Source organism: Apaloderma vittatum, unplaced genomic scaffold (genome assembly GCF_000703405.1).
Source record: "Apaloderma vittatum isolate BGI_N311 unplaced genomic scaffold, ASM70340v1 scaffold12335, whole genome shotgun sequence".
NCBI lineage: Eukaryota > Metazoa > Chordata > Aves > Trogoniformes > Trogonidae > Apaloderma > Apaloderma vittatum.
The window spans coordinates 10,624-23,428 of NW_009715509.1; the positions used below are offsets into that span (position 1 = coordinate 10,624).

A 12,805-nucleotide genomic window follows, 5' to 3' on the forward strand; every position below is an offset into this window, starting at 1 on the left:
TGTCAAGCATTGGAACAGGCTGCTCAGGGAAGTGGTTGAGTCACTAGCACCTGAGGTGTTTAAGACATTTAGATGCTGTTCTTAGGGACGTGGTTTAGTGGTGGACCTGGCAGTGCCAAGTTAATGGTTGGACTCAGTGATCTTAAAGATCTTTTCAAACCTAAATGATTCTGTGACTCTATGTAAGTCTTGGGGGGATGGGGAGAGGAGCTTAGTTTCTAAGGAGTAGAGCAGACTGTATGGATGAATAGCCTGAGGTCAGCCATTCCCCAGATGGAAGACAGGTGGACTCTCTAAGACCTCTTCTGTAGGAAGCCTCAGGCCAGACTCTTCTTTTTTGCTCTGTGGGCCTTTGAAGTTTTTTAGGAGGGGCCCTTAACTTCTGTTCTTCTAGCCCTGACCAAATACAGCTCATGTCCCTGGCGGCCTGGAGTTGCATCTCTGCTGTCCCTGAAGTACCTGCCTGAGGTTACACACATCTACGACGTTTCTCCCTGCTTCCTCTTCCTGTATCCTGTCTCAAATTAATTACAACCATACAGGTAAACCTGAGGGAATGCCATACTTAATAATTACTAGTCGTGTTCTATGCAGTATTTTATCTCATCTCATCTCTGCTTGTTTTTGAAGGGAAAGTCGTGATTTCAGAATGCTGGGCATAATTTGAACATAGATGAGGCTTGAAATGTGCAGCAAAGGCATGCAGTGCTGGCTGCCACTCAACCCCTCACATCAGGGTATTGTGCCAAGAGAGAGTAAGTATGTGGGCATGTGAGCTGTGATGGGGCCTGAGCTTGCTGGTGTTGATGGAACTGACCGGTCAGGCAAGTTGAGCAGGGTGAGGTACATGGTAAGAAACACGCATCATCGTGTGGCACTTCTTGCTGACTTACTAATTTTTGTTTTCCCATCAGCACAACCGACATGTTGTCCTTGGTCACTGTTCATTGAAAGCCGTTCCAGTGGATTAATGATTAGCTGGACTGTGTATCTAAAGAAGCGGAAGCAGGTACAGCTGCACAGAGGCAGTGTATGCTTCTTAAGCTGCTTGCACAACAGTGTGTTTTAGTCTGTCAGCTGGGCTCCTGTGAGTGTCACCAAAGTAATTCAGCAAAGCTTTCCTGTCCTCACTGTCTTTGCTGCTGTGAATTCGAGAGCCACTCTCTCCTTTTTCTCTTTGCATCTACAGTGCCACTGAGAGTAGTGGGTTTGGAGGACAGCCAGCGAGGGAGCTGGAAAGAGGGGACAGCTTCCAGCCATGGGCTTTTGCTTTTTTCCCCATGTTGTTGAGGGCAGCCATAGGTGAGATGTGAAAAGGGTGGAGAAGAACATGACAAAGGAGTCAGGAAGACAGAAGCATCGTAAAGAGTGAGATTTCAGCAGATGGGTGGTTAATTTTCATTGTGGCTCTTTGGCTGATTAAGGGGTGGGACTCTGAGCTGGGAGGCTTGACTAAAAGGTCTGAGCAGTGCACTTGGAGGAGCACTTCACTGGACCAGCTTCCCATGTATTGGACAGGACTTCTGGCATCAGCAAGCTGACTGAATTCTTGGTGCAAGAAATCAGTGCTGACAAGATTCGAAACAAACACACCCATCAACATGAGCACAGCTGGCAAAGTAAGCAAAAGTTTCTATTAGAAAAGTTTTGTTTTGCTACAGCTAACTAATTAATTTTTAAATGCAGTTTCTTTGCAGGGACACTGTAAGTCCTGGTGATATAGTACAGATGAGTTGCTACAGGAGAGCTGCCTTTAACTACAGGTCACTGTACTCTTCTAGGAAATGGTTGTTACACTCTTTGAGGCAATAATTTATTCATTTTTTGAACACTAAGGCGATGTAAGATAACAGCACCAGAATATGAATAACATCCTCCCTAGGTTTACCAGACTATTTTTGATCTCTGATTGGATTGTTTAAAATATGATACAATGTAGTAAGTATTCAGACCAATGTATTTACAAGCTGTGTCACTTTCCATTCTGACATTTAAATTATTTTTAGCTTCTTTATAATTCATATCTGTTTGCTTTCTTTAAAAAGAGACATAGTTAATATTAAGTTAAATTTCAGGGTGTAATTGTGCTGATGTTAGGTCATTAAATCCGAATATGTGTATAAATGCTCTGTAGGTTAAGTTAATGAAGACCAACATTAAGTATCGCATGCAATGCAGTACTGAGCTGTGACTGGAATGAGTATTTACATCTTTACTTGGAAGTAAGAGACGAGAGATTTTGGTTTATACCACTGCTGAAGACAGTATATGTTGCTTCTTGAGCTACCTGAGCAATATTACTATAAAATCATAGAATTGCTTAGGCTGGAAAAGACCTTTTAAGATCATCAAGTCCAACCATTAACCTAGCAGTGAGCCTAGCACTAAACCATGTCCTGAAGTGCCACATCCACAGCCTTTCCCTCATCCACTAAATGGGTCACCTTGTTATGAAAGGAGATCAGGCTGATCAAGCAGGGCGTATGCTGACTGGGACTGGTCCCTTGGTTGTCCTGTACATGCTATGTGATGGCACTCAAAATGATCTGCTCCATACACTCAGAGACATGCAAGAGAAGTCAATGGCCAGGAATGCAAAGATGGAAAATGACTGAAGACATGGACTTTGCTAGAATGTGCCTTAAGAAAGTACCAGGGTCATTTGCTGTTACTGCCAGTGGTCTTCATTATTCTAAAACTAAAGGAAAGAAGAGAAAAAATAATGCTATCTTTTAACTCTGAGCTACCTCAAATGCAAAATAAATTGTAGTTCACTTGTAAGTAAATTCACCAAGTTGAGTTCCCCCACCCAGCCTTGGAATGAAATGTTGTGATACAACTAAACTGCCTTGTTTTCACTATGTTTACGTGACTGAGCAGCTTAACCCTTATGCTACCCTAATGTGCGTTTCTACACATGCTCCTCACCCTCTCCACCCTGTTGCTGCAACTTATATGGCTGGTAGAACACATGAACAGAAAAAACTCTTGTGATGCCAGCTAGTGCTTGGCTTAGTAGATTAAATATTGAAGATAGTGTGCTGTTGTCAGTGAAAGTACACAGGGACTCAGCCATGAGAATAATACATAGTTAAGTGAGAGTTTTATTTGTTCTCAGCAATCTATGGTTTGTAAACACCATGTGTCCTCTGGGTGTATGAGTTGCGAAATTGTTATTGTATTAACACTAGCCTCTCCCCATGCCTTTTCTAAAAGTTTCCTGTAAAAGTTTAAGCAAGTTTCCCATAAAATGTGGCCCTTTAAAATGTGATCTTTGGCCTCACTTGAGAATTTTTTACTAATCACACTTGCATTTGACATATGAAACATTAAATTTAGTGCAAACCTCTCCTGGGTCTGTCTTTTTCAAAGCATTGTGCTCACTCACACTTTGGGTCTGGCTGCTCAAAGTGTCCTATTTTATTTCGCATGTTTAGTATTTCCTTGTATTTATTTTCCTTGTTACCAGTTGACAATTTGTTGATAATTAGACATTACTTCTACTTGTACTTCAAAAGCTTTGATGCCGAAAGGTTGCATTATTAATTTTTTTACAGGTGTTAAGTTGTTGCCTCTGTTTCCCTCTCAAGATAATGTGACCTGAATGTTTCCAGTCAATAAGACTTTGAGTGACTGAGTATAGAGTGTTGCCCATAAGGGTGACATGTTAAATCATATGGCAAAGCTTGGAGTTTTTAAAAGCTCTGAGATATACAGAGGGACCACCAAGGAAGAACAGGAATGAATACAGGAACAGAGAGGCCGCCTTACCTTTGAATACACAAGGAGTGAACTCACAGTGTGAAAACTAGGGCTGCCTTCTGTCTGTGAGTGCAGGATGAGGAGTGGACATCACTCCTCTCTCTTCTGAGTGTGTTTTTCTCTCAGTGGCAGATGATCAGAGGAGCCCAGAGGCCTGTCAGCACCTGAACAAAATCTGTAGAACCAATGGACAAACTTTAGCCTAACAGACAAAAAAAAGCTGTCTTGGTATCAGGAGTAACCCCACCCAAGTTGAGTATCCCTTTTGAGATGCAAGATACCTTAGCATGGCTAATCTTGCACTGCAGGGAATGTTGCTTCTTCATGATTATTTCTGCATAGTCCTATGTCATTTCACATAGGTGTCTTCTCAGTTGTCACCTCATAGCTGAACTGGGCTGCAATAAAACATTTTACAAGCCTGTATTAGGCTCTGAATTCCATTTTTTGGCAATTTTGTCAGTTCTTGACACAGGTGGTTCTAGGCAATACAGACTTTATCACAATCTGATATATAGCATCATTTAGTGTGCCACCTCCAAGGTGGCACAAATATACACCAGTAATCCAACACAGCAAAAATCATTCTCCGTGGAAGTTAAAAACAGAGAAGGAGTAATGAGAATGGATGAAGTATCCAGTTATCCCAGGGGACTATTACACATGTTACAGAAGTATGAACAAAGTCAGACCTGATCTGAGGAGGGCGGGAAAGGTCTTATATTGTGCTTTGGTGCTGGCTTTTTTTGCTGTGTTTAGGGTTTGAGGGATTTCTTCCAGTAGTTTTCCTTCTCCAAACATGAGCAGGAGTTTCACCTGCGGAAATGTAAGAATCTGTCCATGTGGTGACCTGCAAATAAAAGTGACGTTCCCTTTTTCTTTGCTCTGTTTGCAGGTTATCAAATGCAAAGCAGCAGTAATGTGGGAAACCAATAAACCATTTTCTATTGAGGAAGTGGAAGTTGCCCCACCAAAAGCACATGAAGTTCGCATAAAGGTACTAAAAATAAATTCTAAAATAACTATTATAAAGTGCATTCTGTCTTGCTGTGTATCATAATTATTTCTATAGATCTTAGATCTGCAGGATTCAATTGGAAAACGTTCGCTAGGTGAGTAGTTACAATTCAGTGAACTCCTGTGCTTCAAGCCCTTCAAGGGATTTTCTTTAAAAAAAATGTTTTTCAGCATTAGGTTTGTTGTTTGCTAAGACATATGTGTTTCTAATAGGCTGAAAAACTTACAATACACAGCAGAAATCTGAATCTTCTATAGATCAGAGAAAAAAGTATCTTTTGCTTTGAACCTGTGCTAGGAAATAGCTCAATAGAGCTGGTAGCTTCCTTTTTTAACCAAGCATTGCTCCATTTCGGGAACTTTCTCAGCTGAGTTCAGCAGCTGTTATCATTTTAGAGCAAATTCAAATGAGGAGAACCCTCTCATGGGGTTGACAACTATACTTGTCAGAATAAAAGTTGCAAAGACATACCTAAATGTTTCAAAAGAAATACTGCTCTGCCACCTAAAAGAAAAGGCAAGATGTGATGCAAAAATACCATGTGTAGTCTAATTTTTTGTATATGTAACATATAAAGATATTTAAAATATACAAAAAATATGTAATAATTGTGATTATATATATAATTGTATAATAAATATTTTTCATTGTAATATAATATAAATATGAATTTATATATTATTTATATGCTTATAAATAATGTGATAGTTAATTTATATTTACACAATTTTGTAATATTTTTATAATAGTACAACCTTTTTAATTTATATGCTCATATATAAATATTAGGAGTAATTTATTTTATTCTGTTCTTCATATATAATTATGCTGCTAGCACATCAGTTCTGCAGATAATAGTGAGATTGCCTGTAGAGCTCAGTCACGCATGGCAAGCATTCACAAAGGAGACTTGCTTTGTAGATTAATGACTAATACAAACCATGAAAATCATGAATCACGCAACCAAAAGCATTTTACCTGTAGATTTATTGTATGCACATGTGATTTTGGAGAGAAGCAAGTGACTTCTCCAAACATCTGATATCATTTCACTTTCGCATGTGACATGACATAGTTAAATCCTGAAATATTCTCGTCTTTCCTCTAAATCAGATTGTGGCCACAGGGATCTGTCGTTCTGATGACCATGTGATAACTGGTGCACTGCCTACACCTTTTCCAGTAATTCTCGGGCACGAAGCAGCCGGTGTTGTGGAGAGTGTTGGCCAGGGAGTAACTTCGGTCAAACCAGGTATGAAACAGTGGTGAACACCAGCCCTGCACTGAGTTTCCAGACTCCTCAAGTCACAGATGATTACACATGTCAGTACTTGTACCGCAAGGGAATATGTTCCAACTTTGAGGGGTTTTTTCCAATGATACCTTAAAGGACACTATGTGCTATTTACATCTTTCTGTGTTCCCCATATTGATTTATTTTCAGATTTTCTATTCGATTTCTTTTGGTGTTGGCAAAAACACCTGCAGCTTGCTTTCCATTTACATAGCGCTTTGCCTGTTATGGGATTAAGAATGCAGATTCTTTGCTGTTGTTCATAGGAAAACAGGTATTAACTGCAGGTTCTTTAAACACAGTTTACACACCTAAATCTCCCTCAAGAATAAGACAAAGCAAAGCACTAGACAACATGTCAAAGCATCTTATCTTTGTTCTCCTAACAGCTAAATAATCCATTGACTTCAGTAGACTAGAATTTAGGTCTGTGTGTTACTTCTCTTTAAAAGTGTCAGGGTACGACTGGGGTGCCTACCCTGTTGCAGGCTTCGCTTGTGTGCAGCAGCAGCACAGGTGAGGCAGCACCGTTCACAAAGGGCTGAGTCACTCAGGACACTTACCTGGAGCAGATGCTCCTCTTGCTACATTCTTTTTGAATCACAGTGGGTAGATAGAGAAGTCAGTGAAAGCTGCTGATTTTCCTCCAACTGCTGCATAATGAGATCAAATTTCTATACACTTCTATGGGACCAAACGAATTCTAGCAGGGGCTAAATTATTAAGACAAAATATGCAGTGAACAAAATCTGCATAGAAATGCTCAGTTTTATCCAGGGAGTTTGTTACAATACCTAAGTAGTTCACTTTTAACACCTCAGTACTTCTAGTGTTTTTGCTTGCACTGGCAACAAATAGGAAGTCTGTCCATAGCAGGTTGGTATATATGATAAGGAAAACTTTTATTAGAGATTACTGCTTTACCTCCAAAAAAAAATGTATATTGCAAATGTCAGTGATAGCTCTAACTGCTTTTTCTCTGACATCTGGGTTCATAAATCATGCTCTTGTCTAATTCTAGCTGCCGTTTGTTGCCAAGTGAGCTGAAACAGTGGGCCTGAACACACAGACATGCACAAAATCACATTTCTCAGCCATTGCTTAATTTACACTTTCAAATTCTAAAAAAGGTTCCAAGACACACTGAGTTTCTTTGGCAGAATTATTACTAAGCCCGTATCATAGTTCTAAGTTAACTGAGGATCAGGGTAATGGGGGCTTTTCATGTTCTATAGGAGTTTTCCTTTTTTTAGTGGAAATCAAAGATTTCCCATAACCTTCAACACGTCAAGAATTAGCCACATTTTAGAACTGCCAAATTACAAATTGATCCATATTAGGGATTATCTGTTAAGAGATTATTAGGGATTTATCATAGTTTGTTGCTGTGGGAAATGTATAGCAGTAAAAAAAATGCACTGGGAAGTTATGTCCTACTTTGTTAATCATATGCTAGAGAATTAGAGAAGTTGTCTTAGGTTGCATGTGTCACTGCTTCTCTGACAAATATCTTGCTAACCTTTACTCCAATGTGACAACAATAGGACTGCAAATAGGAAAGAGACTCAAGAGGGCTGGCAAATCAATGCTTAGTTTCCCCTTCTTTGTATGTACAGTTTACAGCCCTGTTATTTTGGTACCCAATCTGCTGTCCTAGTGGATCTCAATTTTTATCTCGGTTTCCTTATCTGTGTATCACTATTTTCCTTTTAAGTAGAAGACAAAATAAACTTCTGAATGAGTACTTTGTGAATAACAGTAGCTAACATGATTTTATGACATAGCTCAGACTCAGCTCTGTGAAAGACACGAGGAATTTTGCATATTGAAAAGAGTTATCATAACTTTGTCCTAAAGATGTCCTTTGTAACAGAGAGGCAGCTTATCTTCTAAGGGCAGCAGAAGGAAATAAAACCACCACTGCGCCCCTAGCGCACATTTGCGTAGGGATTAAATATACTTGATTCATGTTTTTACCTGCATGCTTTGTGTTTGCCTTTTGTAATCCTCTGTCATTATTGCTTTATTTCTAGGAGACAAGGTTATTCCACTCTTTGTTCCACAGTGTGGGGAGTGCAGCAGTTGCATAAATCACAAGGGTAATCTGTGCATTAAAACTGAGTGAGTTTTCCTGAGCCTTATTTCATTTTTATTTATACAAACCTGATCACATTCAACAGAATTCACTTGTATTCACTGGTCATCTTTCAAACAGTCTTGGTTTAGGTGCTGGATTCATGTCTGATGGCACCACTAGATTCACCTGTAGAGGAAAAGCAGTTCACCATTTCATTGGTACAAGTACCTTCACTGAATATACAGTAGTGCATGAATCTGCTGTAGCCAAAATCGATTCTGCTGCTCCTCTGGAAAAAGTTTGTCTAATTGGCTGTGGATTTTCAACTGGTTATGGAGCTGCTGTGCAGACTGCCAAGGTAAGAACCATGGTGGGTCTTCCTGGTGTCTCATGGGGTCTGTTCAGGACTGTGCGGCTTGTGAGTGGGACACCAGCATGGCAGCCAGAAGGTACAGACACTGTTGAGTTCAGGGTGGAAAGAAGATACTAGTTCTTTGACTACTTCAGTTTCTCTGTCTCTAAGGTACTCAGGAGTCTTCAATTTAAAGTTCAGTAAAAATACTTACTATGATCTACTAAATTTTCTCTCATAGCTTTGTCACCCCTATAAAAATGTTAAAACAGAACTAATTTCTTTTATTGTAACTTAGCTCTAGGAGTCTTCTATATGTGAGGAAATGTCCTCAAGTTACGCCAGGGGAGGTTTAGGTTAGACATTAGGAAAAATTCTACACTGAAAGGATTATCAAAGACTGGAATAGGCTCCCCAGGGAAGTGATTGAATTGTCATCCTTGGATGTGATTCAAAGCTCTCTAGATATGGTGCTCAATGACATGGCTTAGAAGTGGGCCTGGTAGAGTTAGATAGCGGTGGGACTTGATCCCACCAAAATGATTCCATGATGCTATGCAACACTCGTAATTTGTAGCAATACATGAATGTGACTTTTACAGCTGGCACTGTCTCCAGTGGAGTGACACTACAGATCTTAACACCACTGGAATATAAATCATCGTAAAAAAATGCATCTCTAAACATAAAGTGACATGGGTAATGAAAACCTGGTCTCAGAAATGTATTTTAGGGACATGTTACATGTAGAATTATAACAATATAGCTGGCTACTGTGCTAGCAGATGCGCGTGTGCAAATTTCTTCTTGGCGGGTAATCTCTAAACTACAAGAAGTGGCTTAATGGAAAACACATTGATAATAAGAAAAATTTATTCTATTTTACTTAAACTGAAACAGTACATTTATATGGTTATTGTAGGTGGAACCAGGCTCCACCTGTGCTGTCTTCGGCCTTGGAGGAGTTGGCCTCTCTGTTGTCATGGGCTGCAAAGCAGCTGGAGCTTCCCGCATCATTGCCATTGATATCAACAGTGACAAGTTTGCCAAGGCCAAGGAGTTGGGAGCCACAGACTGCGTCAACCCTAAAGATTTTAAGGATCCTATCCACAAAGTATTGATTGAAATGACCGGCCATGGAGTGGACTACTCCTTTGAGGTCATCGGCCGTATCGAAACCATGGTATGCAACCAAAAGATGTGGTCAAATGAGGCATTAGTTTCTTAGCTCTCTCTTTGCCAACCTACTAAGCACCAAGTGTGAGGAGCGGAGAGCTACTGCAATGTGTCAAGCTAATTTCAAACCTGTTGTGTCCAGCTATCTGCCACTGAGATGCGGGGACACACACACACTCAAAATTTCAGTAAGGACACTTCGGTGTAGTGGCTAGATTTCACATAGCCCACGATCTGCTTTCCAACAGTGACTTATCACTAGTGACTTAAGACAGACTGGGGAAGGAGAACAAAGCTAGCATGTGCCTAACCCATGGCAGCAGATAAAATGGTGTGACTAGATACAGTGGAAATCATGTGATGTGGTTTCAGTTGCAAAAAAGAAAATTGCAAGCTAAGCCCTGAGAGGAGGAAAAGGAAGTAAAACTTTTATGTCCCAGCAGCAAATTGTGCCTGACTGGTGTGTCCCTCTGTTCCAAACACAGACTGAAGCCCTGGCCTGTTGCCACAATAACTATGGAGTCAGTGTGATTGTGGGAGTGCCTCCTGCAGCACAGAAGATCACTTTTGACCCCATGCTCCTCTTTACTGGTCGCACCTGGAAAGGGTCTGTCTTTGGAGGTAAAGACTTGAAAAGATGTGATTTAACTGGCTTGGGGAACTTGTAAATCATCTTGAATGAAATAGGATATATCTAAATTCATTGCTTAGGCTGTCCTGTTGGAAGTAATATTAATAGCTGCTTTGCTGACAAAGAAGCACAAAGGTAAAGACATGCTGCAACATTTCATCATGTTAGTCTGCTATAGAAAGTTTATCTAAGAATTTAAGCTGCCATGAGTTTTATCTATTTTCACAAGCACTTAATGTTTCATTTCCTTGTCCATGGTTTGTGGATTTTTTGTGTTTGTTTTTTTTTTTTTTTTCCCAGGCTGGAAGAGTAAAGATTCAGTCCCTAAACTGGTTGCTGATTACATGAAGAAAAAATTTGTTCTGGAGCCATTAATAACCCACACACTTCCTTTCACTAAAATCAATGAAGGATTTGATCTGCTAAGGACAGGGAAGAGGTAAACATTGTTTAATTGTAGAGGTTCTATATGAATAACCTAAAGGAACAGTACAGTAACACAGAGTATGACTTTATGGCAGAGGATGGGGAAGGCAATCCACTAGACCCGTAATCTCGCCCAGTGTGTAGCCATGGGCTGCAACTGCAGTTATAAAGCAGCAAATCTTTGGCTTTTGAAAAAGCATCAGGCCCTGTCTTCCCCTGCAGAAGAACTTTCAGATTCTGGTTTGAGCAAAGGCTCTGGGTGGCAGTGGGAGAAAAGACCACACAAATGAGGAAGTCTCTGCCCACCACCCACTGGAAAAGAGCACATGACCAGGGAAGCCTGGGAATACCAAAAGTGCCACGGGTTAGCAACATCACATTCCAAGAAACATTTTAGGATGAGGAGCAAGAACACACAAAACCCCCTATGATTAGTGGAAGAGCAACTCACCATTCCTCTTATGAGTTAGGGAATAGAGTCTCATTGCTATTAGTCCTAAAATCACTGGATAGTTTACTTTGAACTTCAGAGCTTTGAAAAAAGAAATATATTTGGTGTATATAGAATGGCCTAGGCTGGAAGGGACCTTAGAGATCATTTTAATCCAACCTCCTGTTATGGGCAGGGACGCCTCTCAGATACATCAGGCAGCACATGGGGACCGAGTGGGGATCGAACCTGCAGCCTTGGTATTATCAGCACCATGCTCTAACCGACTGAGCTAACTGGCAAACTCAGAATTTAGCTCTCATGCATTCCTCAAATACTGTGAGAGTTCAGCTCACTCTGTTTTTATAGGATGTTGAAATCAGAAATATTGTTTGCTACATTTGACAAGAATCACTGTGGGAATAAACAAAAATTTTCCTTGGCAGAAGCGAAAAATAAATTTGTATATCTTGGCATGTGTGCGGACTACCCTTTTTGAAAGTTCTAGCTGTTTATAACTTACACAGGCTGGAGAATCACACTCCTGTTGGTTTTTTTTATTGTCATTTTCTAGCAGTTATTTCAGGTGTTACTCGCTCTAAATATAAAAAGTGTGTAACTTAGCCCCTGAGGTTTGTTCTCAGGTTCTAACTGTGCAGCACGCATTTTCATTTTTCGTCCTTATTTTGGATGTGCTTTAAATGTTAATTTCAGATTTTAGTGTAACAAATAGGGGAAAGTGGTGAGGACAGAGATGCCTGAAGACAGAGGCATGTTGCAGCTGACCACATGTACTGAGTGTTTCAGCTCAGAATAAGCTGTACCATTCACAGGTTTTCATTAGAGCCATTGGCAACTGGAAAGATGTGCCTAGGCCCCCCTGTGAGGATTTCCCAGGTTGTGTTTGTTGATGAATTCATGCCAGGAGCCCTGGGTTTCCTGAGTGAAGGCTCTGTGGTCTTGCATGAATTTTGTTCTCTGCATTCGCAGCAAGGTTTGCACATTTGCTCTGTCATTTTGCTGCAAGCTGGGGCTTGGGGAACTCACACATGATAGGGAGGGAGCACTCTAGTTGACAGCAATAGCCTAGATTTTCAGAAAAACACAGAAGCCTTTTGCTGATGTTAGCCCAGGGGCTTTTCTACAGTTACTAACTTGTAATTTTATATTGCAGTATTCGCAGTGTCCTGGTGTTTTAGGATTCCCAGTTGTTAGGCAGCAGATGGTTCCGCACTGGTCCAAACTTCATTATCCTCCAATATAACTCATATGAAATACAAACCAAGACATTTTGGAAAGGTCTGCCACCAACACCCTTGAATAAAAGGATCAAGCTCAAACCGCAGACTTCAAGCACACTGAGTGAAATAGTCTTTTTCCTCCTACCTATTTCTCTTGATTCTTGCTTTAAATTCTCTGTATTGTGCTGCAATTTTCTTTTAATAGCCAGTTATGAATTACAGGACTTGATGCTGTCACAAGTGTTATGAAAGTTTTGGATTTTTTTAAATGGATTTTAGTACGCAATCTTTTAACAAAAGAAAAATTAAGGAAACTGTTTCTTTAGGGCTTTATAACACTGCAAGCTTAACAGATTTTTGCATGCAGCTCAGCACAGTAAATCTCTAAGTCAAAGCTC

General features: G+C 40.2%; 1 protein-coding gene across 1 annotated transcript; it reads left to right on the forward strand.

Annotated features, from left to right (window-relative positions):
• Positions 1–1,558: 1,558 nt before the first annotated feature.
• On the forward strand, positions 1,559–12,373 carry LOC104268786 (alcohol dehydrogenase 1). The gene is made up of 9 exons (XM_009869183.1): positions 1,559–1,619; positions 4,658–4,759; positions 5,894–6,032; positions 8,108–8,195; positions 8,290–8,509; positions 9,426–9,686; positions 10,165–10,300; positions 10,611–10,749; positions 12,341–12,373. The coding sequence occupies exons 1-9, from the start codon at positions 1,602–1,604 to the stop codon at positions 12,363–12,365; spliced, it is 1,128 nt and encodes a 375-aa protein (XP_009867485.1). The 5' UTR covers positions 1,559–1,601; the 3' UTR covers positions 12,366–12,373.
• Positions 12,374–12,805: the final 432 nt, after the last annotated feature.